Consider the following 27969-nt stretch of genomic DNA (forward strand, 5'->3'; position numbering starts at 1 on the left):
AAGTTAAATGAAGGCAGAGATCAAGTGTTTCACTGTTTTCTCAAGACCTGAAACCTTAAAATTCCAAACAATGGCTCACAGAGTGAGTGAAACAACACAACAGCCCTCAGAGCCTCCACATTCACACCTCGTAACCCCACTGCCTTCAAGAAGTAAAGGTAAAAGTGACACTTCAAAAATAACTTCACAATTAAATCCAATGGAAGGCTTAACATTAAGATTTCCCTCATCAGTGTAGATCTGTTCCTCACATGCTGAACTTTACCACTAAACTGAAGATTCTCCTTTGTAAGGGCTAAGAGGAGATTCCTTGCATAGCCATCTTGTCTCCTCGTGCACAGGACAGACCTATGAAGGTTGTTATTAGAAAGGAAAAAAAGAACCATTATCAAGGACCTACTACTCTGTTCCAGTCCCACTACATTACTTAAATAACAATCTTATCATCATTCCATTTTATGGATGAGGAGACAGGCTCACAGGGATTAAAAAACTTACTTGAAGTCCCATAGCTAACATAGGGCAGAGCACAGATTTATACTCAGATCGACTGATTCCAAGTTCCACCACGTTCCTTCAACCATATTGCAAAGCGCTCAAAGATGATTCCAACCCTAAATTCTTCAAGCATTAAAGACACAACCCAAGCTGTCTTCTTCCAAGCAAAAACAAGGATAAATACAGCATTACCCCAACATCGTATCATTACAATTTGGCTCATTAGTGTTTTTACTTACTAGATTGAAAAGTAAAAAGGAAACAGTACTTTGCTTACCTTAACCTCTCCAGCCATTTTATCAACTGCAAATCCCTCAACTGATAGCTGAAAAAAACAATGGTTTAAATAGTAAATGTAACTAAAAGACGCTAGGAACAAACTTCCATTTACCTAAAAACCAAATCATTTTATATTCTCCCAACTTCAGAATATTCTAGAAGGTGCAGGATGGGTGATGGAGAAGCCCTTTAATAAAGCTAATAATTATTTAAGGAACTTTTGTGGGTTTTTTTGGAAGAAACCCTTAAAGAGCAAAGACTATAGGCCTAGTGAATCAGGGATGTCTCTAAATAACATCTATGATAAGCAAGCTACTCAAAATAAAAATCTTCACACACCTTTATTAGTCTGGATATTAAGAATCCTCCCTGGTATCGATTATAAAGTTCTTCCCAGTTGTCTTTTATAAACTTCCAAGCAGCCTTCCTTCCATGCTTGCTGCCTCCTGCCACTCCACCAATTACTGACACAGTGTCCTGTGGGCGTACCTCTTCCTAGAAATAGAAAGAGAACGAAAAGTCTACTGTACTCAAAACATCTTCTGGTGCCAGAAAGGGCAAATGCTGTTGAGGTACCCAAGTAATCACACTGAAGACCCTCATTCCTTATTTTAGGAATAACTGGCACCAGAAAGCTTCCTAAAGATCAGCCAAATTGAGAATGAGGCACTGAGACAGGTAAAAACAGGCTGCTGAATAGATGTTTGCTTGGGTTCCTACAGGATAAAGAAAGGAAGAGACGGAAAGTAGGCACAGGGGTAAGATAAGTAGGCTTGCCAGTTTATTCCTGCTTCCAACTATCCCGATTCCCACCGTTAGAGGCAGATATAGATAGAGGTCAGTAACAAAAGCCCATTCCATTTCCCCCAGACTAAGAGGAAGGGGTTAAAGCAGATCAAGAGAATATGGAGTCAAAGACAGCTGCCACAGATTGATAGGTTACAATTCCCTCTAAAAGCAGTTTTCATTGTAACTTACTGAAAGTGCAAACGTGAGGACTTTTTGAATCAATTCAGGTGAAAGAGTAGCCCCAAGGACCCTTTCAATTCGGTTTTTCTCTTCCTGCATATCTGCTTGTTTGTGAAGCTATAGTGAAAAAATACAGATCGAGATAGTTAACTGTCCCCTGGAAGTCAGACACATGCTTATATGAGCTTCTCCCCCAGTAAGGTGAAACTTCTGTTCTATATTCTCATTGGCTAGGCGCTCAGGGCATAAAATTAACAGAAGATAAAACTTTACAGGATGTTCAGGCACTAAATTTGTGATTGGCTATTATAGTAAGTCACTAAATGTAAGTGAGTACTATGTGAATGGCTGGTCATCAGTTCTGAGCAGTTTAAATTCAAGATCTGAGGGGTATGATGTCTGACTAATGTTCTGTGTTAAATGAACAAACTGATGATTGCCAATACCATTGAAGGTCATCAATTTAATTTCTAATAGTCAAAAATGCATGTTAATATTAACGATGGTCTCTGATCAGTGGGATTCTGTATCATCAAATTTTTCAACTGCAAAAGCATCGCATGCTGAATGCAGGAAATTAGGAAAATGAGAAGCATAAAGAAAAAATTAAATTATTACAATATGTACATTACCAAATTGGACATCAGATCATCTTATACCTATTTTGTGACCTTTTTAAACATTTCAAATTACAGGTAAGTATTTTCTTTATACTTTTCTAGTCTCTAAATCTTCCACAGTGATTATACCGAGTCTTTTTTCCACCATCAGAAACAAAACATTATGCATACAAAAATTACAAGCATATATGAGATATCTCTCCAAGACAACTTAATCGATAGACTCTGTTGGCTTTTTTTCTCACTGAAGGTTTTACACTGACCAGTGTCCGCACACCCCATCACAGGCCCCCATTTCCTCTTCTTTTCCTTTGATTTCTTTTGAGCAGCAGTGTAGTAAAATAGAAGTCAGGAGACCTGGGTTCTAGTCCTGGTTTTGTGTCTAACTAGCTGTGTGACCTTGACTAAGTCCTTAACCTCTTTGGATCTCAGTTTCCCCTTGTGTAAAATGAGTGGGATGGAGAGATAATTTCTAAGGTCCTTTTCAGCTCCAGGACTCAAGGTCTGAACTCTGGCTTTCAAGAAGCATGGTTTTCCCCAAGGAGAACCTGTTAAACTAGTCCACTAGATGGCACCATAACACCACATTCCAAATATACTTTGAAATCAAAGTTCTTTTTTAGCGGGCCTCATTATTCCTAAATTACCAACAGAAGACAATCCTCCTCATCTCCCATCAACTGGTTTCTTGAAGAAACCTAATTTGGCCTTCATTAGAGCTCTTTCGATAGTAAATCAGAATTATAGTCAGCTCCCTTACATTAAATAGATGCCAATACTTATTAAATATACATACTAGAATAAATTCTTAAAAGTGTGCTATGACATGAAAATGTCAAGGTATCTGTCATGAGAATTTCAGAACCCCTATTTTGTTCCATACTGCTATGGAAAAGACAAAACCCACAAATATCTGATTTCATATGCAAAGAAATACAGGATTCATAGTACACAGTTTCACAGAATATTAAGACTGAGAAGGGACCTCAATGTCATTTAATTGAAAGTTAAGTTAAACCCAAAGTATAATTTTGATATTATTAGAAAGGAAACTCTTGTCCAAGATCAGTAAAGTGGCACATTTTGAGTTTCTTCAAGTTTACATTTTTCAAAATATTTTAATCATTAAAAAAATATGATTTGGGGGCGCCTGGGTGGCTCAGTCGGTTGAGCATCTGACTTCTGCTCAGGTCATGATCTCACGGTCCCTGAGTTCGAGCCCTGTGTCGGGCTCTGTGTTGACAGCTCAGAGCCTGGAGCCTGCTTCGGATTCTGTGTCTCCCTCTCTCTCTGCCCCTCCCCTGCTCATGCTCATGCTCTCTCTCTCTCTCAAAAATAAACAAACATTAAAAAAAAAAACAGGATTTGTTTAAAATGAAATACTAGAAATTGGATTTGCAATTTTGATCTACTTGAGGTCAGAAAAGTGTTCTTAATCCATTAAAGATGGAAGTAGCAAAGCACATCCCATTCCTGTTCTGTTTGTTCCCACTAAGAGCAGGTCTTTAAACGAATGGGCTTTGCAGATTTGACACGTAATTTGGGTATTTAGACACATTTTGCACATTTTATTCGATGGTAATAAGTTCAGCTCCCCCTACCTGTCAAGTGATTTCTTAGATTGACAACCGCATGGACAGGGACTGGAGAAGTACAGTATCTGTATTAGAGTTTAATTACATGCCAACCCTCTGGGGAAACTACAGAGGCTACGCAGGCAAGTCAGTTAATTTCCTGTCCATTCATAAGAGGCACTGACATAACTCAAACCCTGGAGACACCTGATTCTCTCTCCCCTAAGCACAGACACAAACCTTTTCTTCAAAATGGGAAGGATCCTATGTAAGTTTACACAGAAGGGAAAATTTTAAGAGCTTGACTTGTTAATCAAAATGAACACTTCATTTTTTGGTTTAAGATACATAAACTTACAAATTAAAAAAAGTGAGAACACTAGATGACTTCTGGCATTGTATTGGTAGTACACGTGAACAGACATGATATCTCTCTCCCATAGTTTCTTAATATTTGCCTGTCTGCAACATGCATATCTACATATATTTCTTTTGCCAGGACTTTTTTTTTTTTAACCACTTAAAGCTTGTACTGTGTCAATCCAAGTTTAACAGCAGAAGATGGAAACCCTTTCCGAATGTACTCACCTTTAGCATAATGTCTAAGGTAGTGCCATCACCATGCTTCAAAACGGTCAGATAAACCTACAAGAGAATACAGGAACGACAAAGAAGGCATCTGATTAACTGTATCTTGTTCCAAATATTCTAATGTTAAGGCAGAAAGCAAGTCAACACGATTGTACACAGCTGTGTGTGGATGTTACGTACAAACTGTGCGACAAAGAGCTTCGGAGCCCATACTGAAAACCAGACAGGGAGACGGCATGCACACCGGCTCTCTCAGGGGAATGTGCACAGATAATCAGCTTTAAGCACAGTGTAGTCTGAGAAACTTGAAACAAACGAGAAGCTGGCTACAAACCACCTAAATGGCACATATTAACACAGAGTCAGACACAATGTGTGGGTCAGTGTCTAGGTCATTTCTGGTTACCATTAAATACATCCCACACTGTGTGCAGAATGATGCAGTCACCTAGAAATCAAGGTTATTTATCATGAAAACCTACAGGACTCCTCAGATCAGCGGAGAGAATCTGTTTCCCTTCCACGTGGTCCTTAAACCGACGGCGGGCTTCTTCTAATGTTGCCTTATGTCCTGCTTTTCCTAGTTTGCCCAGAACCAAGCCCCTCAGGAGTGCATCTAGATGACCTGATTAAGAAGTAAAAGAGACACAACACTGCTTAAAAATCCCATTTTCACAAATATGCTACTTGGATATCTTATACCATGTCTGCCATCTTGAACAAACACAATCAATTACCCTAGTACTTGAGAGGACACTGATTTATACTGTTCAAATCACAAGAGTGAAATGAAGTGCTAATAAACACGCTAGACAAGCAAATGAATTTGCTGACTTTGTCTACAAATGCCAATGATCTGAATTGACTAAATGTTCACTCCATCTAGGCAATTACATTGCTAAGGATTATATGTGAAAGAAACAGGCTTAGATCATGCAGTTTTGACCCAAGATTCAGAAAAAAGGCCACATACTGAACTAGTACGCTGTGTATAACCAATTGAAATCTGAGATTTTTAAAAATCGAAATCTGATGGATCGGTTTACTCCAATAAGCACATAAAGAGATGTTCAACTTTGGTCATTAGGGAAACGCAAATCAAAACCACTATGAGATCTGCTTCACACCCACCAGGATGACTAAAAAAGACAGACAATAACAAGCACTGTCAAGGACGCGGAGATGTTAGAACCCTCATACGCTGCTGGCGGGAACATAAAATGTTGTGACCACTTGGAAAAACAGTCTGGCAATTCCTAGAGAGGTTAAACATGGGGTTACCGTATGATCCGGCAAGTCCACGCAATAGAAACGGAGGTGTTACGTCCACAAAAATTTGTACACACATGTTCACAGCAGCATTCACAACTGTCGAAAAGTAGAAACCATCCAAACACCCACCAAGTGATGAAAACACAAAATGTGGTACATCCATACAGCAGAATACTATTCAGCTATAAGAGGATGCGGTACTGACAGACACTGCAACACGGATGAACCTTAGCAACATTGTGCTAAGTGGAAAAAGTGAGACACAAAAGGCTACACGGGGTATGATTCCATTTACAGGAAGTGCCCAGAGTAGGCAAATCCATAGAGACAGACAGCAGATTAGTGGTTACCAGGGATCAGGATTGCCAGGGGATGGGGAGTGACTGCCATGGGTATGGAGTTTCTTTTGAGGCTAAAGAAGTTATTCTGGAATTGGATGGTGGTGACGGGTGTGCAATGCTGTGAACAAACTAAAAAAGACTGAGTTGTATACTTTAAAAGGTACATTTTATTATATACTATGTCTTAAAAAAAAAAAAGTTAACACTAGCAATGATGGATTGCAATACCAAAACAGCTAAGTTGTGGTACATACAATGAAATACCACTAAGCAATAAAATGGAATGAACACCCTGGATGTATCTCTAGCACATTATATTGAAAGAAGCCAGATGTAAGAGCAGGAAAAATATATTAGGATTCCATTTACATAAAGTTCTAGAAGAGATAATATTAATCTAGGGTGAAAAAAAGCAGAATAGTGTTAGCCTGGAGGGGATGGATAGGGGAACCGGCCTGGCAAGGACTGACTGGGAAGAGGCCCGAGGCAACCTCTTCAGTGTATTTTTTGTCAAAAGTCGCTGAGTTGTAACATTAAATTTTTTTTTAATGTTTATTTATTTTGGAGAGAGCAGGGGAGGGGCAGAGAGAAAGAGAGAAAGAGAAAGAGAAAGAGAAAGAGAAAGAGAAAGAGAAAGAGAAAGAGAAAGAGAGAGAGAGAGAGAGAGAGAGAATGAATGAATGAATATCCGGAGCAGGCTCCAGGCTCTGAGCTGTCAGGACAGATCCCGACCCAGTGCTCGAACCCATGAACTGCAAGATCATGACCTGAGCTGAAGCTGGATGCCTAACTGACTGAGCTACCCAGGCACCCCAAGAAATGTAACATTGAATTGTGCATTTTGCTACATTTAAATTATAACTCAGTAAAAAAATAAGTCCAAGAAAACAATAGGAGATCAATACATAACACAACAGGACACTAGTGAGGTTCTTAGAAGAACCAATTTGGAATTCTGACTCTGGTACTCACTTGCTGTGTGACACAAGGGAATGTTTTATTATTTTGCTGTTTGATTCTTCTATCTATAAAACTAGAAAACTAAAGATATTCTCCCTATTTCATTAAGGTGTTTTTGAGCCGTGAAAGAGAAGTACAACATCCACCAGTCTGCGTGGATCTGACCCCACACACCCTCTCATGTTTTGTTTCTAGGGCTCTGTGCTCCTGTCTAAAGCACACTCCTCCGTTGGGTCCCGACTCCTCTCCATCGCTTGGCCATCGCTCCAGGAATTAGCCCCCGTCTCTTTCACATCACGGATTTTTCTATTACTACTCTAGCATTGTCATCAGCACAAAAACATGTTACAAAATCTCCCTCTTTATTAAAAAAAAAAAAAAAAAAATATGCCTCCACTGACTCTACATCTCTCCCCAGACTATCCCCTTTTCTCTGATTGCCTTTTCAGCAAAAACTCCTTGAAGAAGTTGTCTGAATGTGGGGCGCCTGGGGGGTGGCTCAGTCGGTTAAGTGTCTGACTTTGGCTCGGGTCATATCTCACGGTTCTTGAGTTCAAGCCCCACATCCAGCTCTGTGCTGACAGCTCAGAGCCTGGAGCCTGCTTCCGATTCCGTGTCTCCCTCTCTCTCTCTGCCCCTCCCTTGCTCATGCTCTGTCTCTCTCTCCCAAAAATAAACATTAAAAATTAAAAAAAAAAAGTTGTCTGAATGTGCCCTTTGCTTACCCCCTCCCGCTCTGGAGGACCACTAGTGCTCTCCACCGCTCCACAGAACTTGCTGATGGCTTCACCAACCCCCTTCATCTCGCCGGACTCAGAGCACCAGCCGTCACAGTGGGTAACGCTCCTTCTGCACTGCTTCTTAAGACGTCTGGAACATCTCCTCCCTCCTGACTCTCCCACCTCAGTGGCCAGTCAGTCTCCCTTGCGGACTCCTCGTCTTCCACTCAATCTCCAAATCTTGGCCTGGCCTCGGACCTAGCCCTCAGACCTCTTTTGTCCGCCTACACTCAGGCCCTGCGTGATCTCGTCCAGTCTCGTGGCTGTAAACACCATCTACACACTAAATGCATTTATTCAGCCTAGACCTCTAGGCTTGACTCTCCACCTGGATGTCTAAGTTGACGTGTCCAACACCCAGCTCCTGATTCCCTCTGTTCCCAGCCCACTTCTACGGCCATCCTGTTCTGTATCTGGCAAGGTCACCCCTCCGGTCCTCAGGCCAGAATGTGGTGGCTCCTCCCTCTTCCCCTTGCAGTCAGTCCACCACCAAATAGGTTCAGTTCTACCTTCAAAACACGCCCAGAATCTGCCACCTGCAAGTGTAAGCTGCACCCGGCACCTCAACTGGATTACTCGAACAGCTCTGTAAGGTCTCCCTGCTCCTGTCTCTTGCCTCTCCACTCGTCTGGGTCCCACACAGCTGAGTACGTCAAGTCACGTTCTTGTGCATCAGCTCTCAAGTCACTTTCTCATATCACTAACTGTGAAAGTCGAAAATGTACTAGGTCCCACAGGTCCTATAGGAGCTGCACCGCTTCCCACTCTGTCCCCCTCACTTACTCCGTCCTGATGTATCTAGCCTCCTTGTTATTCCTCGAACAACCCAAGCCTGCTCCTGCTGCAGATCTCCTGCACTGGCTGTTCCCTGTCTGGACCATTTCCCTCTAGATGGCCTCACAGCTCTCTCTCAGGTCTCTGCTTATGCTCATATTATCACTTCATCATGAGTGACTGTTGCCCTGACCAGGCTAGGGCGTACCGGCCTACCACTCTTTATCTACCTTACCTAACTTTATTTTTCTTCATGATACTCGTTGCCACCTAAATTATCGTATGTTCAATGGTTTGCTGTGTCTCCCACTAGAATGTAAGCCACACAGGGCAAAGCTTTCTTCACTGCTGTACCACCAGCTCCCAGAATAGTACCTGGTATTTACTAGGCGCATAAATATTTGTTGAATCCACAAGGGGAAAACATAGAGCTCTAGGTAATTGTTACTGTTGTTCTTATTGCAAAAGACTCTGAGATCAAGACTGCCAGGATGAAATACCACCTTTAGTTATTTGCAGATGGTAGAAAACAATTATATATAAAACCACAAGATCACCATTCCCAACATATGATGACGGCAAAAGAGTAAATATACAATTATGGAAATAATCAGAGGAGAGAACACATGTAGAATGTCAGTAACTTCCTTAATTCACTTACTGTCTCTCGGTATCCTTCCGAGTTGTACACATAAGGTGCCTGATAGTTATGGCAATAATAAATAAAATCATCTAAAATTCCCTTTAGCTTTTCTTGACTATAGACAGGCTTTTGGAACGCTGTAAAAGGCCTCTATTTCCACCATTTGTGTTGTTTACGAATCGTATTTAACAGTGAATACACATGACCACCACTGTTTTTATGTTGGTGACCCATGTAACTTCACCAATAAACTTAAAAGACCTAAGATTTAATTTCTGGGGAGCTGAAAACATAGTAACACCCAACAGATACGATGCTACCGGTACTGTTAACCACAGCTGAGTAAAAAGGGTCCAATTCCTCATCAATTCTTTCCCCATTCCGTGCATCCATTACCTTCTCCAGGTTTGGGGTCCCAGCCTAGTCTCTCCCCTATGGGTGAAAAGACATCTTTCACAAACTCCTGGATTTCCTCATAGAAGTCTGTGTGGGACAAGAGAGTTGAGAGAATCCCCAGGTTACAGCTCAGGTCGCTCCATACAGTATAATTGGGCTCATTCACAAAAGCCTCCATGACTTTTAGAACCTCTACAGTGCTAATGATTCCAGCTCGAGCCTGGGATAGGAAAAAACATAAATTAATCTAGTCTTCAGACAAAAACAAAACAAAGAAACACAAGCATGCATTTTCAGCATTATCTACTGCTAGTCAGTCATTTCTTTGGTTGAAAGAACACAGGGGATTATGAGAATAAACCTCCTATCATGACAATATCCCTTATTTACTTTTTGTTATTTGTGAGAGAGCAACTTAGGTACACTTTGTCTGGTGACAGGTGGTATAGCTACACTTGTGGTGAGCACGGCATGAGGCACGGACACGTGGAATCACTATGCTGTCCACCTGAAACTGATGTAACACTGTGCATCAACTATACTTCAATGAGAAAGAAAGCAAGGGAAAAAAAAGCAAGAAGGAGAGCCGTTAACTTCCTATTTCTATCCAGTGTCTGGGGCCTTGGCTTTGTTTTTATTTTTAAAATTCTCATACTTTCAGAAAAGACACAACAATAGTTAGGGCTTTGGTTTTTGACAGAGGCTCTTTCAAAGCTGGACCTGCCAACTGTGTCAACTTCAGTCTGTCCTTTACTCATTTGTGAAAGAAGGCAAACTGGAAGGCCTTTCAGAATTAACTAACAGAGCTAGGAAAAGGAACTCGTGTTACAGCAGCCAACTGCACAAATACACCACTCTCCTGGGACAGGTCTCTCTCAGCAATGAGATCAGCAGATGTGAGGTTTTGTGCATCAGTGCTAATCTGTGTTTATACAAAGGAGGAATCCAAAACCAGTTACTGCAGAAGGGAGGGAAAACTCAAGTCCACTTTAAAGGAATAGTAGGAGGAATCTGACAATTTTATCACAGACATCTGGAAATTATCTAACCTATGTTGGAGTCATAAAGATAATACTACTAATTGCTGATTTAAATCCTTTCTGGAACAAAGCCAAAAGAAATATAATCCTTTTTTTTTTTTTTAAAGTAGGCTCCGCGCCCAATGTGGGGCTTGAACTCATGACCCTGAGATCAAGAGTCGGATGCTCTCCTGACGCAGCCACCCAGATACCCCACATAAATATAATTCTAAAGCTAATGGACTATTATTTGAGTAGTAATGGAATGTTAAAAAATTCTAGATGTTTCCAGCCAAGTACAATCACTATTTTAGAAAAATATAAATTATTCTGAATTATTAAAAAAAAACAAACAAACATCAATAGGGAAATTTCTTCAAGGCTCATACCTATTTCTACCGAAAAGAATTTTTGCCTTACGAAGGATAGTTTTCATTGCAAAAAGCTGGCTTAGGAGTAGTGACATGGGATTTGTTTCCGGTAAATTATATAGGTTCAATCTTGTCATGTTAATTAATAATTAGTCATTTGTTCTAGTCCCAAAAGGTGTTCAACCTTCAGGAAGAGCCATATTCTTCTAATTATGTTTCAGTCAGATACTCCAGGAAAAACAAAATCCTTTAATCAACAAAATCCATTATACTACTTGAGAGAGGCTCACCAAGGAGAAGAGGTCATTTTGTAATCCAAGTCGATCCACAGGGGGCAGAGAAAGGTCACGAATGCCGGGTAATAAACTTTCCAGCATGGCTGAGCTGTACTGGGTCCGATAAAACCCAACTGTTCCCAGGTTTAACTGAAAAGATACCCAATGGACATTATTAATTAAACAGTTCCATTTGTTTTGTTAATTTTTAATTTTAGTGTTTATTTGAGAGCGAGAGCACAAGCAGGGGAGGGGCAGAGAGAGGGAGACAGAGAGAGAGAGAGAGAGAGAGAGAGAGGGAAGACACAGAATCTGAAGCAGACTCCAGGCTCTGAGCTGTCAGCACAGAGCCCAACGCAGGGCTTGAACTCATGAACCATGAGATCATGACCTGAGCCGAAGTCGGAGACTTAACTGACTGAGCCACCCAGGCGCCACATCCATTTGTTTTTTAAAGCAGTCTTTTGCAGGTGTGAAAGGAGTTTTGCTTTCAGTATATCTGAGTGAAAACAACAAAGATCACATATGCAGGCAGGGATTAAAATGAAACAACACATAAAGATAGAAAGCGGTTGTCAAAGATGAAAACAGGTGAAAGAAAACAGAAACTTGACATAGTGGGGGACAAAGTGAGAGACAGTAGGAAGGAAATGGTTGGGAGGGAGGGAATCACACGGATCGGTTTCTGTCTACTCTCGGTGGATGGTTTTAAGTTCACAGAAAATATTTACTATATGTAAGAACACGGGGACAGTGGAATCTCTGAGGAAGACTAAACCTTTACAAAAAGACTCATCTACTCAGCCCACAGTCTCACCAGAATAGCAATGCTCAGGTCCTAGATTTTAAAGAATTGCATGGACCTTAAAGGTAATTTCATATAATTTGTGGAATGAGATAATCACGGACTGTTATTCTCTGTAGGCTAATGACTGACAGGCAAAAATATTTTTGATAATATTTATATACCAAATACCTTAAAGGTAAAATAAGGTAGAAGATACAAGTACTTCACTATTTATGTTTTTACTTTTACTACTTACATGTAAGTATTTTTTTAATTTTATTTATTTATTTTGAAAGAAAGAGAGAGTGAGCATGAGCAGGGAAGGAGGGGCAGAGAGAGAGAGGTGGAGAGAGCATCCCAAGCAGCCTCCACACTCAGCACAGAGCCTGATGCAGGACCGATCCCAGAACCATGAGATCATGACCTAAGCTGAAACCAAGAGTTGGATGCTTAACTGACTGAGTCACCCAGGTACCCCTGTGAGTATTTTTTTTAAATCACCTCACGATAATACAACTGCTATTTTATTGATTCCCTCTACCTTTTACTGCAGGAATAATACCTTTATTTACCCAGTTACAATCACAGCATACATAGGTTTTTCTCATTTATAAGAAAAATTTCATATAGCTACATAATCTTCCAGATGTAATTTCAAATGGTAACACAGTATTCTACTGAGTATGTATATGTGTGTATCTATCTGTATTTTTAAAGTTTTTATTTATTTATAATTTATAATTATTTATTTATTTATTTATTTTTAGAATTTTTTAAATGTTTATTTTTTGAGAGAGAGAGAGACAGAGTGTGAGCGGGTGAGGGTCAGAGAGAGAAGGAGACATAGAATCCAGAGCAGGCTCCAGGCTGTCAGCACAGAGCTCAATGTGGGGCTCAAACTCACAAACCGTGAGGATCAAGACCTAAGCCGAAGTCAGCCGCTTAACCGACTGAGCCACCCAGGCACCTCTTAAAGATTTTATTTTTATGTAATCTCTATACCCAATGTGGGGTGTGAACTCAACCCTGAGATCAAGAGTCTCACACTCTTCTGACGGGAGCCAGCTAGGCACCCCTCCACTGAGTATATTTTTAAAAAATCATATATGTGTATGTGTATACACACACACACACACACACACACACACACACACACACACATACAAAAGTCTGAGATAATGTATAATTCCTATTAGGAACCTATAATTGGGAGAAAAGTTTATAGTAGATACTTTTATTACGAATGGTACAGAGTACAGAATAATGGGAAATAATCTTTACCAACTGTTATTTTTATGAAATGATTTTAAAACACCAGTTACAGGAATTTCACATTTCAGTGACACAAACTCATTATTACATGTGTGGCCTCGCTTGACGATAGCTGTGCATACACAATGACAGCACATGGTGGAGGTTAACATCTTGTTACAATGACAGCGCAGTTGGAAGTTGCAAGACCACAGACCTTTTGATTAATGTGACTTTACACATAATCTACTATTTTTTCCCCTTTGATCATATCCCTTTTTATCTGCTTATGTACCACTCCCTTACCTAAGGGAAGACATCAGATAATATTATTTGAAAATTGGCCCTAAATTTCACACAGGACAGTTTAGTAATGTTTTTGTCTTTGCAAGTCCTCATCTAAACTAAAGCAGAATTTACAGCCGGCCATAAAATGTATAAAGGAAGTGAGAGAAATCAATTCATTTAGGTAAGATAAAAATGGCTAGGCCATTTATGGACTCACCTTTACCCACTGGTCTGGTTTGACATTTTTCAAAACCACATTCATCTCTGGCTTGTCCATCAGAATTTTCAGTTTGGCATGGTTGGGGTCTTCACTAGTAGAGATTGTGATGGGAACCATCCACTGGGGACAGTCTTCTCCTTAAGCAACAGAAGAACAAATAGAAAACTTGAAAAATAATTTGTCATGGGAAGAAATAGAAGGTAAGGTGGAGGGAGAGGACTGGTATCTTACATATGAGCTTGAGTCTGTTAAGCCAATAGCTCATTTTCAATGGTACATAAACTCTTCCATAACCTGAATAATACTAGTATAAAGGAAGAGAGAATTTATTAACAAAAATCACAATAGCCTAAAAGAGAAAAGGAGAACAGTTTATTTAGTGTTTCTTAATTAAAATTCGTGTTAAATTAAAACACAGTGATTTTAATTTAATCATTTCCCTTTATAGAGTAACAGAGACAGTAATAATTTTACTGTAAAAGAAATTTCAAGTAGGTCAAAGTCTTCATATAGCATTTAAAAACATTCTAAGGTGCAGTCCTTAACAAGTATACGTAGTGAAGGGTTGACTTAATTTCTTAGACAGGATACATCCTAGAACTGACGGATTCCATCACTAAAAAGTCATAGCTAAAACTCAAAGCTTTTGCAAGGCAGATGACATACCTGTCTTTTAGGGATCCGACAGAAAAACAGACTTTGAATTAAGATGCCAAACAGAAGAGAGTCCTTTGCCCATTGCCCAGTACATTTAACTATAGTTACATTTAACTATTTTACTAAGTTATCTAGTTTTGTGCTATCAGGTTAAACCACAAATTAAAATTTCCTAACAATGGGACATTTCAGGTTTTAATACTGCCTATACTGGTCAGTCACAGAGTATTTGAAAAAAACTGCAAAACCTCTCAGTCCTACGATGCAGATTGTGGGTATGAGGCAGAAAACAGAAACTGTGACCCTTAGGGATTTATTTTGGATAATAACCTTGTCATCTGACTTGTCAGACAGCTTTACTTAAAAAGTAATTCCAAATGCTAAGGAAGGTTAAGGATGAAAGGGTATATACCTCTTAACCCTAGTAGAGTGTGCCCTATTTTGGAACATGAAAAGGATAGGTGATTCTGATATACACCTCCCCCTACTAAGAATTGTTTTAAAGGAGGTGAGAAAGGTACTTTTAATTTCCTGAGCAAAAGAATCTACTGACCTGTAGAAATAATTTGAAAAGCCAGAGTCGAGTGGTAGTTAAGGGTATAAACTCATGGAATCCAACTATTTTGTCTGAATTCCTACTCTTTAACTCATCAGATAGGCGACCTTGGGCAATTTAACTAACCCAGCTATGCCTCAGCTCCTTCATTTGTAGAAAGGAAATAATACTACCTACCCAGTAGGGTTGCTGAAACTATAAAATAAGGGTCAGTGATACTGCCTTAGCACAGTAAATGGTACATGATAACTGTAAATAATCTTTGTGCTTTATTTACTTGTTTACTTACTTAGTATGCCCAAGAATTAAAAAGAAGACAAAGAATTAGCCACCCACACAAATGTGCAGCAAGATTCTTGTAAGGATAGAGACATCCTTCTTAGGTGTTCCTATCCTTCTTCATTCCTTGTAGCCTCCAATAACATACAGAGACATGGAATTTCAAAAAACTGAAGAATATCAAAACACCACAAATACCTCATGAATCTCCTCTTTTGATTTCCTAGATTTCATTTGTATTTTATTACCATTTCCTTGTTTTTATTTAATCCTATCAAAAATATTAAAAAATATGTAATTACTTCCTGTTAATTGGAACACTACTGGAATGGTGTCCACATTCACTCATCAGCTCCCGCTTACGGCCATTTGCTTACCAGCATATGGTCCACTGGCACAGAACTTTCTTTGGGACAACCTCAATAATCTGTCGTCTTCTACCTAAGAAAGCATAAACAAAGGCTATTAATAGTAGTATCAACCCTTTTTTTTCCCCTTCTTTTTGGAGGGGCCAACACTTCTGTGACAAAGTAGAAGGTGAAACCAGTACAGCCAAATGTCTCATGAGAACACAAAGTGCAACAGTGAGGAAGAGGACGATAGTACAGAATGGGAGAAAAGGCGCTGTTTCTCATTTAGGCCCCAAAATAACAAGCCTCTAAATAAAAGGCCATGTTCTATGTAATACGGCCCCTCAGAAGGGTTATGTATACAGACAAGAACTTTAAAATGTTACCATTTTCACAAGGATACGTAACAATAAATAATACTGCAGCCAGTTGTTTTAATCTTTATAGAGGGAGGTTATGTCTTTAGACTCCTAAGCTTCTAAAAAGTGGCAACCTTACATTAGCACATGGACTCAACGTTCAGAATTCAAAGGTTTAGAGTGACTGCTAAACATGAAAGAGGCACACATTTTGTTTCAAAGGATGAGCTTTGCAATGAAGCACAAAAAAAGTGGTGGCGGAGAACTGCAAAAACAATTTAAAACAACCGAAGTGCATATTAAAAAAAAAAAAAAAACTTTGCAAATATGCAATCGTTTGCTTTACTTATCATTTGTTAATACGTCCTAGAACATTTTAAATAACATAATATATAACAGATTCGTATCACCCAAATTCAATGTCAAATTAGGCCAATGACCTTTATGGATAAACTGACTACACAAGACAGAACTGAAAAGCTAAAAAATTTGAGTAAAGAAGCAATGACCGGGGGCACCTGGGTAGCTCAGTCCTGCTGGGAAGAAAACTCATTCTGAGGTACAACTTTCTGAATTCAGGTAACAGTTCAACTAATAATAGTGCAATTCTGATCAAAATCCCATTGCCACCCAACCAACATTAAAACTAATTTTAGGGGCACCAGGCTGGTTCAGATGGTGCAGCATGTGACTCTTGGTCTTGGGGTTGTGGGTTCGCGCGCCACACCGGGTGTAGAGATTACTTAAAAAATAAATCTTAAGTGGTGCCGGGGTGGCTCAGTTGCTTGAGCGTCCGACTCTTGGTATCAGCTCTGGTTATGATCTCATGGTTGTGAGATTGAGCCCTGGGTTGGGCTCTGTGCTGAGCATGGAGCTTGCTTGGGATTCTCTCTCCCTCTGTCCCTCCCCCACTCATGCTCTCTTTCAAAATAAATAAATAAGCATTTAAAAATAAATGAATAAAATATTTTAAAAAGTGCTGATGTTTAAGAATGACATTATAAATGGGTGTTGAATTTTCACAAATGCTTTTCCTGCATCTTATTGGAGTGATTATGTGGTTCTCCTACCTATATTCTGTTAGTGTAGTGTTTATGAATCAAAATACTGATAGTTTTTTTTAATGTTATATCAACTTTGCAGTCCTAGGATAAACCTGACTTGGTCATTTTAGAATTCTATCAAGGGGCACCTGGTTGGCTCAGCTGGAAGAGCATGCAACTTAGTGACCTCAAAATCATGAGTTCAAGCCCCATGTTGGGTATAGAGATTACTTAAATAAACTTAAAAAAATGAGTTATATCAACAAGTTTACAGTGTTTTCCTTGGGGACAGTAAGAGTAGACAACATTTTGTTTTCTACTATAAGTATGTATGATTTTAATGATGGCGGAGGGGGAGGCAAACCATTTAGTATACAGATAATAGATCACCAAGAAAACAATGCAAGGGCTAGTTTAAATGTAAGTACAGAAAAGCAAATGAGGGAACACCGCCTGAATTCCATGTAGTACAGTAGCAGACAAATTGGAGGACTTTTTATAAGGTTACCTGTTCTGCTTCCACATAAATGAGGGGAAATCCCATTTGTTTGGTCCAGGTATTCATCACCGCTGCGATAGGTTTACCACTAGCATTTTCTAAACTTTCCCAGAGGTCCTCTAGAAGGTAAACACGAACAATGAAAATCTAAAATGTTTACATTTTTATTTTCTGAAACAAACCAGAAATTTTATATAGCTCCTGACGCTATCTTGCTAACCAATTCTTTGGTTCTTTCAGGTTCGGGAGATAAACGGGGGGTCAAGTTAATGTCCACTTGCCTCTCCATTAAATAAACTCTATTACAAAAACCGGTCTTATAATTTAAGATGCCCCTAATTGTTCCAGTTTAATAGAAAAAAATCACAAATTATAGGAGTGCCTGGCTGGCTCAGTCAATAGAGGGTGCAACTCTTGATCTCAGTTTTTTGAGTTCAAGCCCCATGTTATGCCTAGAGTTTACTTAAAAAAAAAAAAAAAAAATCCATCACAAATTATAGTAAAGAAAAGACAAACAGGGAAGTTCAAACAAGAAGATAACAGAAACAAACAAACATATTCAAGATCACCACTAAGCATCACCTACAAACTTAAAACCATGATATCCATTCAATTAACAGAGGTTTAAAAAACACTCAGTGCTCTAAGGCTGAAGTAAAACTCATATGGTCAAATGGCACTGGTGGCATGGTAAGCAAAACAGCAATTCAATGAGATACACGCTATAATGGGGGCATGAACAGAGGAAAAGCCCTTTAAGGAAAAATCCAAGGAAGGGGCACCTGGGTGGCTCAGTTGGTTAAGCATCCGACTCTTGATTTGGGCTCAGGGCATGATTTCACAGGTTTGTGAGCTGACAGTGAGGCACCTGTTTGAGTTTCTCTCTCTCTCTCTCCCCCTCCCTCTCTGTCCCTCTCTCCTGCTCGCACTCTCTCTCTCTCAAAATACATACGTAAACTTTAAAAAAAAATTCAAGGAAAATAAAGGCTTCACAAGAGTTGGCTTCTGGTCTGCATCTTGAAGAGGAGTTGTTCATTAGGCAAAGGGAAAAGGGCATTCCAGGTGGACAAATAAATGGTTTATATACAAAGAAAAAGTGTAAGAAAGACACAAAACATTACTAATAGCAAATGTTCAATGCGCTGAAGCTAGAAGGCATATCCAGCAATGAGGCTGAAACAGTAGGCAAGGGCTGACCAGCTAAGACTACGTGTGGCTTGGGGCACCTGGTTGGCTCAGTCAGTTAAGCGTCCGACTTTGACTCAGGTTATGATCTCATGGTTCGTGGGTCCAATCCCCACATCGGGCTCTGTGCTGACAGCTCAGAGCCTGGAGCCTGTTTCAGATTCTGTGTCTCCCTCTCTCTCTGCCCCTCCCCTGCTCACATTCTGTGTGTATCTCTCTCAAAAAAAAAAAAAAAAAAAAAAAAAGACTATGTATGGCTTAAAAAGAACAGACTACACTGTGAAGGGACTGAAGTATCTCAAATGTTTTTAATCAGTAGGTGATGCAATAATCAGTAGGTGATGCAATCAAGTATTTGCTTTAGAAAGATAACCCTGGCTAGCCTCAGAGTGACAGGGAGAACTGCAGAGAGTGGGGCAGGCAAGAAGTAGTGAGTTGGTAGGCAGCTGTGGAATTCAGTAGAGATTGTGAAGGCGTGAATTAAGCAAAGGGTAGTGAGGACAGACAGGATAAAAACCATGGATGGTAACTGCAGTGTCTTTGAACTGCCAACTGTCTTTAGAAGTAACATAAACCCAAAAAAGGTACATGGTAGGTGTTGCTTTTCAAAGTGTGGCCTAAAGACTAGTGGCACTGGCTTCACCTGGGAGCTTGTTAGAAATGCAGATCCTCCGGTCTCACCCCAGATCTACTGAATTAGAAACATTTTCAGCTCTGGGTTCCTGCATGTACATTACAGTTTAAGAACCAGAAAGCTCTTTCCTCATGTATTATGTATATATGCATGCTAAAGACTCAGAAAATTTGCAAGAGCACATTCTTCTTTGGCTCTGTTTTAAGGAACAGAATGCCTCTCTATTTCATAAACTGAGATGGACATTTATGGCCAGGGGAATGGGGCGGGGTTGGGGGGGGGGTAGAAGGGGAGAGTGTCAGGATTACATCGTGTCCTCAACAGAGAGGCAGATAGATGTATGTATTTTTAATTCACAGGTCATAAACCTCAGGAACAGCCCATGGCCGGGCCTCTCTGAACTTTTGTCATTCTATTAGATACTAATGACATTACATAAATCTTGTTTTCTAAACTTTTTGTTCACTAAGAACTCAAAACTCCAACCCTGGTTCTTTGTCATTTTCAATCAACACTTACACCTTTATTCTTTCTTTGGACTCCCATTCACAATAAATCACAGACCACTATACACTAAAAATCTTAAACCTTACTTCATTGAAACTCTGTTATTCCATAAGTTTACTCCTAAAAATGGTTAATTTGTAGCAATTTTAATGGCCAAACAGAACTCTTCAGACTCTTGGAAGTGGCAGGACACCGAGCCATGGAGAGCAGACTACCAGAGGGCACCGGAAGGAAGGTCCTGATTCATGCTCATCCGTGACTTAACACATGGCACCAGGTAAGTCAACTTGATTTCCTATGTTAAGCATTTAGGAAAAATTAAATGTCCCACTCTGGATTGAGAGCCAACACCTTCTCTCCACTCGTATCTCAAGCTATTAAAGATTACCTGTGGCAGCATTCTTTTGTTGGAACTTGGTTAAATACATGTTCATTCCTTTCTTAAAGTCCTGAGAAAACACAATTTTTAAAATCCGGGAGATTAAGACCTTGGAATTTATAGTGTATCTGCATATTAGTACTCAAATTACCTGAGTGTCAGATTTACTGAAAAACACATATCCCTCGAACGTCTACTACCTTCTATTTAAGAATGCATACGCTCTGCTTTCTACTTTTGCTTTTAAGTTTTATACCAGCCTCCCACACATCCCCCAAACACATTTACACGTCATTCATCTAAGAGACCACGAGAGTCAATATATATAAAAAGAAATGGAGGTATAAGCCAGATCAGAGTATATTCTTCTAGAATCTAGAAAAATTACTTAGGAACTTAATTTAAATGAAAGCAGACATTTTTTTTCCATGCAAAACTCTATGATTTCACCATAAAAGAATGGAAGATTTTTTTAAACTGCTTTTTTACCTTATCCCCAATGTAGTCATGGAGCATTCGGATGACAGATGCACCTTTGCTATATGATATAGCGTCAAATATCTCATCGACTTCAGAAGGATGTCCCACACTGACCTGGCAGACAGTGTGATTCAGGGTTATAACAGGAAGCAGACAGCCTGTAATACTGAATTACATAAAAAGCTTTCTAGGAAAACCCTCCTAACTCATAAGATACTTTTCTGCCTTTAGCTCACTGATAAATGCATAATGATGATCCTTAAAAAGCATGTAGTAACTAATACTAAATAAAGTGGAATATATGACATGATCCCCATCGTCTCTGAGGGTCCTGGCTCCGCTTTGCTGGGAGGTAAATCACTATGGATCTATTTACTGGAAGACTGGAGAAGGAAGAAAGGAGAGATGAAAAACATTTTATTTCTTGCAGCTAATCGTAATGGCTTACAATTATATAGGATCCTCGTTAAATACATCAAAGTAGACTGTAAGTCTAGTTCTTTGGAAGCAAAATTAATTCATATAAACTAAGCTGAAATAAGTCAAGAGAAATAAAATATACATAAAAACAGATAATGACAACAAAAAAAATACATTCAGAATTTTCTTTGAAACAAACAATGGAATCAAAATGTTCCCTTATGCATACTGCCCAATAGGCATGGTTCTCCCATTCTATGCAATAAAAATGTACTTAGTGAATGTTTATGGGTACATAGCACTTACTTCTACAAAGATCAAACTTTTATACTGCTTACCTTAAAAAGAAACATAATTAGAACTTAACCTTGTGAGATTTTCAAGACTGAAAATATAAGCCATAAAAACAAGTGAACTGCTCATGTAATTTTCTTTTCAGAGTCCTAAGTATCTCCAAAACAAATTACTTATTTCATTAAATATGAGAGAAAGGCCGATGGTTGAAAAGTATGGCTCACTTCAATAGGATGGCTGTTATCTAGAGCGTCAAGTTCCTGGGCACGGGTGTAATCAGCAGAAACAAACTGAGTCCAGATATCATACTCTGGGAAGCAGTGGTCTACACACAGATATTCAATCCATGATGCAAAGCCTTCATTTAGCCAAAGATGAGTCCACCATTCCTAAAAACAAAAGAAAGAAATGTGTAAGGAAAACAAAATGCTTTTCATTCCACTAACTTGAAAAAGTCACATGTCTCTTCCACTATACTCTACAACTTACAACTTAATAAACCAAAATTCAGTGAAAAACATTTAGTAAGTCACATGTCTGAACAACAAAAAAAGTGTTTAAAAGAGATGCTAAGAAAGGCCTACTGGTGATATTGGCATTATGCCTGAGGGACATTTCAAAACATAGCTAAGTCACTTTTTATTACCAAAGGTAGAAAAGATGTAAGGAGAAAGGTGGGGCGGGGGGGGGGGGGGGTGCTTATATGGAAAAGGGGAAGAGAACAGATAAATGTAGGCAAGAGCCTAAATTGTCAGGTAGAAGTTAGTTTGATAAACCAGAAAGCTACCAGGACCAAACACAGAAAACTAGAAAGGATTTTTATAATGACTGAGAAAAGTTACTGTCAACTGACAAATTTTCTAGATAAACAGAAAAGCAGTACTGCTTATATAAATATTAGGTAAAATGAACAGAAATATCATGGCAGTAAGTAGTTCAGTAACGAATGTTGTTTTAAGTATTTACGGAATACAAAATTCTCACCTGTTAATAAGAATTAATAGTAGAGTGGACAAGGAATATAAGTGAGTCACAGATAAAACCAACTTAAAAAAAAAAAACCAACTTTTTAGAAAGAGATCTTAATCAAGTTTCATTAAAGCTGATTAAATCTCTTAAAAAAAGAAATCAATATAAGAATCCACGATAGAGATGCTAAAGGACGAATGCAATGGTGAAAAACAAAAAAGGCATTAAAATTCTGGAAAGATCAGATGTTTTCAATACTAGGTGATGAAAGGCTATTTGTCTAAGTGCTCTGTGCACTTATTTAACTAGTAGCTCCCACGAAGATAAGCTGGTACAGAGCTAGCTATTCACCAACCTATCATGAAGCCCTTACATTTCACTTAATGAAACAACTGACATCTAACAACTAAAACAGTTACTCAAATCCAGTAAAAAGTTGTTTAAAAGCACTATGAGAATGTGCACATATCCCCCCACTAAAATGTATTGCTGGTAGTTTACTAGCATACTTAATTCCACATGAAATTATATGTCAAAAAAATTTTTTTTACTCCTACGTAAAATTTTAAACATCCAAAGCAAAAGGAAATGGTTTAATCTGAAGGGCTGGCTTTCTTTAAAAACTCTCTCAGACATGTAATAGTTGTTAAATGCCGTACTTTCTTGCTTATTCCTGTGACATATGGACTCAACTAACATCCAAGTCAGGTTCTGCTCTTTGGCAACCTAAAATGCTATCAGGGAATCTGGCTGGCTCCAGAATCTCCAGTTCTTTCTTTGCAGAGGTACTTCCAGTTCACTCATTAAACCCTGTGCTCCCAAGCTCTAACATAGTTGGCTGCCATAGATAGCACTTACTTAGAGTAAGAGGGGAAAGGTCAAGACTTGAGGACAGAGATCATTCACTGTAAACATTATAATAAACAATAATCTCAATGGAACAGTTGGAAATTTTAATATACTTTATAGTTATTCCCTACTTTCTTTGCTTCCGTTTCTATTAAATTTCAATGTAATATTTTAGTCAATGAGACAACTGACCCCCAAAAGCATTTCAGCCTAATCAAAGATCATGTTGTTATTTATCAGGTTATTTTTCAGCTACTGGACTACATAATAAATATTCTCAAGAAACTAGTGTCAGGCTGGCATCTCACTGCACAGAATCTCTGTACCTAAAAGGAACCCCTGTCACCCAAATTAGTATGGCTTCCCATTTGTAGGCAAACCCTACAACAGTTTAGGAAGTGTTTTGTGTTGAATAAAGACTGTCCACATGCTCCTGGTTAATACTGAGATTCTGATAAACACTTTTCAAAGTGGACCTTCTAAAATAAAGATTTTCTATGATTCATTTATTTTTTAGCACAGTGTTCCAGTCAAACCTGAAATACTATGTAGCCAAAATAATGTACAGCAGGATGAAGACAAATATATTTGAGCACTTAAAAATATTAAATACCATAGTAACAAGATTTCCAAACCATTGATGGGCGAGTTCATGTCCCACAACCAGAGCAACCCACTGGCGTGATGAAGAACAGGAGTTTTTTGGATCGATAAGCAATGCAGTCTCCCTGTGTTTAAAAAAAAATTTTTTTAAACAATAAAAGTATTGCAATAAAAGCAGGCATGCACAAGTGGGGGAGGGAGATTCAAATAATACTAAATAAGATGGTCAAGTTAGGCTTTAGAGATATCAAGAAAACATTTCCTCCGAGTATACAAAGGAGAAAAAGTTCTGGGAAGATTAAAAGCTATTCCAACAGAATTCATACAACAGAAGATCAAAGGTGTGACACAAGTTAAATCATCAGTTTGTAAATAGGACAGCTGCCTGAAATTCTTAAAGAATTTAGTCTGAGGGATTAGACTATTGTGCTAGACAGAGACAAGACAGTCCTTCCATTAAAAGAAGGGGACTGGCAAATTGGGAGAAGATGCATTCCACAGTCCGGAAAAGAACACTGAGCAGGCTGTCCAAAACTTAACTCATTGAAGCAGGCAGGGCAAAAACTTGTTTACAGACCCTGCTTTAAAAATTATACAACCCACATGTTTGTATTGTGGTGACAGACATGTAAAAACCTGGCCAGAAAATATTAAAGCAGAGAAGGTTCTTCAAGCTGGAAAAATAACTATGAAACTTCTGGGAGGAAGAGAAGGCACCGAAATGAGAAACTCAGCCAAAAATAGATCTAAAAATGTTACTAATGCCAGATGCTCACTTTAAAATCTTACAATCTCAGATAGTAGCACCAGAGGGTGTTCATGTGCATTCCTGAAATGTGCACAGAAGTGGGGGAGGTAGGAGAATTTACCGCAGATCATAAGGCAGAAGCTACTCAACCGCAAGTAGGTGTGAACCTCTTACGAAATCAGTGATTGAAAAGACAAGGCAGGGGAATGTGTCATTAACATACCTATAAGTAACAAGGCCCCAGTTCTCCATGGCACCTTCATAAAATAAATACAAACATTTATTGATATATGTACATAACTCTTCCTCAAAAATCACAAAATTCAAAAAAGTTATTACAATTCAGCAATAAAATGAAATTTACTTTACCAGCTGCAAAGTCTGCAATAGCAATGAGATCAATTTTAGGTAGAGGATAAGGAACATTGAAGTAGTCCTTATAAAAAGGCAGGGTTTTAGCAGCAACCTACAAAAGTATAAACAAAAGAACCACCTGATAAATATTTCATTGTAGTTCATATAGAAATCCACACAGGAATCCTGTTGCAAGCCAAAGCACCTCAAGTTACTAGAAACCAACCCTGGGGAGCCCTACCTCCGAAGACTACCTTAGCCCCAAGCTTTGTTAAGGTTGGCCATTTAAAACTTGGTATGAAAAATATATTACTTATTTTCCCACCCACTGTCTGGATAAATAAATTCCGCTCTAATATTCTCTTCATCATTATCTTGTAAAATGTTAATATAACACCAAGGTTGGTAGTTCCAAAATTCTCTTAAAAATAAAATCAACGTAGCACAACAAATTTCAGACTAAATTATAAATAATTGTACTAATAATTGATCAGAAATGTAAATTCCCCAACCTGGAGTTATGGACTGTTGGAACAATCCTCTTCAAGTACATTTACCTCTAACGCAAATTTTCCTTGCTCTGCTTTGCCAACAGGGGTGTAAACACGGACACACACACCATCTTTTGACCTTGTTTCTACAAAGTCATATTCACCCACAACAAATGCCACCAGATATGTAGACATGACAGGTGTGCGGGCAAACTTCACTTCCACTACATTTTCATCATCAGGGTACGGTTTCCGATCAATTACATTCTTTAAAAAAAAAAAAAAAAGAAAGAAAGCAAGAAAGAGAAAAAGAAACAAAGAAAGAAGTAGAAAATTTAAACAGGTTTACATTAAATACCTTAGAGGAAATACTAGCCATAAACTGTGTTGCCTCTCCTTCCCCCTTTCCAGTACTGCTTACTTATCTATCCCAATTCAACCACTGCTTTCATGCTGTCAAAATCTCTCCCATTAAGAAGGATAGGAGCACCTGGGGGGCTCAGTCGGTTGCGTGTCAGACTTCGGCTCAGGTCATGATCTCGCAGTCCATGAGTTTGAGCCCCACGCTGGACTCTGGCTGACAGCTCAGAGCCTGGAGCCTGCAGCCTGCTTCAGATTCTGTGTCTCCCTCTCTCTCTGACCCTCACCTGCTTGCGCAGGAGCACGCGCGCTCTCTCTCTCAAAGGTAAATAAACATTAAAAAAAAATTTTTTTTAAAGGATACATTAAGAGGTTGGGGGCTAAAGTGTTGAAACTACCAAGGATCTGTGAGAGAAAAGCAGCAACTTTTCCTGGATACCTATTATATGCCAGGCACTGGGATGTAAGACCTCAATGCTTTTCAAGTGAAAGAGGGATAGAAGGCAAATAACTATTAATGAAGTGTAATTGTGAAATCTACATTTCAAAGGGTACAGATTTCTAAATTTAGCGCATTCTCTATACCAAGGCTGGTTCTAAGCAAATTTGTGGAAGAATCTCCACTTTTATCTACAGAGTTCCTCGTTTCTCTTTTTTGTTACCCCTCTTTTTCCTATTCAGGCTTTCCATTTCCTCAAGATCTCTCTATTCTTTCTTCCAAGGAAGACTTACTCAAGAACAGACCTGATAATTTCATTCATACTAAACGGTAAAAGAATATCTCAGTTTAATGTATTATTCTCCTTTTAGGAATATTCGAGAAGAGAATGGCATTCTATCTATGGAATTCTCTCTACCGATAAAGGAGGCAAAAGCCAGTTATTTTCAGGTACAGTAGGCTTTTCCAGGTTCCCCAGATTCATATTATAGGCTATAGGGTACTCTCTGTCTTAATCAATATACTTCATGTGGTAAATGCCTACTCTATTTATGAAAGAGATCAATGACATCAGTGAAAAGAGCATATTCCAAGAGTACAATCAACCAGAAACCTCAATACACACTTCATTATATGGCTATATCTTTTGGCATTATTAACAAGAAAGCCAGATTTTTTTTTTCAGGTAATATTTATTAAACTCATCACTTATTTAGTTTTCCAAATTAAAGTTTATAAGGAATTTCTTCCATGAGGAGGGAAATTCCAAATAAGGCAGTTTAAAAAAAGAGGGCTTACTGGAAATAAGAAAACTAACATTTATGTTCCCATTCTGTATCAAGCATTGTGTGCTACGTGGTTTCATGCTATTCCGTCTAACCAGCAAACTACATATTCTAAACACTTATTCAAAATTTAAATATACTTACAAACACATACATACCATATTTGATAAAGCTACTCTGTCTTTAGGAACAACCAATGAGATATCAAAAGTTGCTTTGATGGCAGGCTCATCCCAGCAAGGGAAAGCCCTCCGAGCATCCGTAGCCTTAAGAAAAGAATATGAAATCTAAATATTACTGAATTAACCTAACCAACTATTTCATGAAGTAACTGCCATTGTCTTATTTCTATCATCCATTCCTTCACTTGTTTAAATGTTTACTTTCTACTCAGTGTCAGGCAACAAGCTAGGCAGTGACTACAGGGAGAACATAAGGCTTACTATCACTGCCCCATCAGCAACCCCAAACAAACAGAAACAAACAATAAACAATAATCCAGGAATTAGGTCTGCTACAGATCTTAACAGTCTATAGTATTAGACTATTTTAGAATATTTTTAACAAAACATTTCAACATTTCAAAAATTCAGTGTAAATGGCTTCAGCAGTAATGTTACAAAACACAGAGCATAGGAGAGTCAACAAGTACACAGTAAGGATTCAGAGCTGGGAACACAGGTTGCCTCTCTGGATTTATTAACCCCCCGCCCCGAATCTTCGATGTGCTTTGTTCTTCATCCGAAATGACAGCAACAGGAATAAAGACAGATGCCCTCATCAGTTCTAAACAGGTCGTTCGTTTAATGGCATTTCCATATA

The 27969-nt window shown here is 38.8% G+C and overlaps 1 protein-coding gene across 2 annotated transcripts in view; it reads right to left on the bottom strand.

The window, feature by feature from the left end:
* Positions 1–27969, bottom strand: part of NPEPPS (aminopeptidase puromycin sensitive) — a 93671-nt gene that overhangs the window by 2171 nt on the left and 63531 nt on the right. For both annotated transcript variants that reach the window (XM_042916581.1, XM_042916582.1), the window contains 18 exons: positions 27306–27413; positions 25630–25830; positions 25088–25184; positions 24942–24975; positions 23981–24095; positions 21774–21938; positions 20845–20949; positions 20365–20425; positions 17660–17769; positions 15777–15840; positions 13905–14044; positions 11377–11511; positions 9697–9916; positions 5014–5156; positions 4529–4585; positions 1756–1863; positions 1117–1272; positions 776–823 (listed from right to left, as the gene is read on the bottom strand). In XM_042916581.1, the coding sequence (XP_042772515.1) occupies positions 776–823; positions 1117–1272; positions 1756–1863; positions 4529–4585; positions 5014–5156; positions 9697–9916; positions 11377–11511; positions 13905–14044; positions 15777–15840; positions 17660–17769; positions 20365–20425; positions 20845–20949; positions 21774–21938; positions 23981–24095; positions 24942–24975; positions 25088–25184; positions 25630–25830; positions 27306–27413 (2067 nt within the window). The remainder of the gene's footprint in view (positions 1–775; positions 824–1116; positions 1273–1755; positions 1864–4528; positions 4586–5013; positions 5157–9696; positions 9917–11376; positions 11512–13904; positions 14045–15776; positions 15841–17659; positions 17770–20364; positions 20426–20844; positions 20950–21773; positions 21939–23980; positions 24096–24941; positions 24976–25087; positions 25185–25629; positions 25831–27305; positions 27414–27969) is intronic.

This window comes from Panthera leo, chromosome E1, assembly GCF_018350215.1.
Source record: "Panthera leo isolate Ple1 chromosome E1, P.leo_Ple1_pat1.1, whole genome shotgun sequence".
Classification (NCBI taxonomy): domain Eukaryota; kingdom Metazoa; phylum Chordata; class Mammalia; order Carnivora; family Felidae; genus Panthera; species Panthera leo.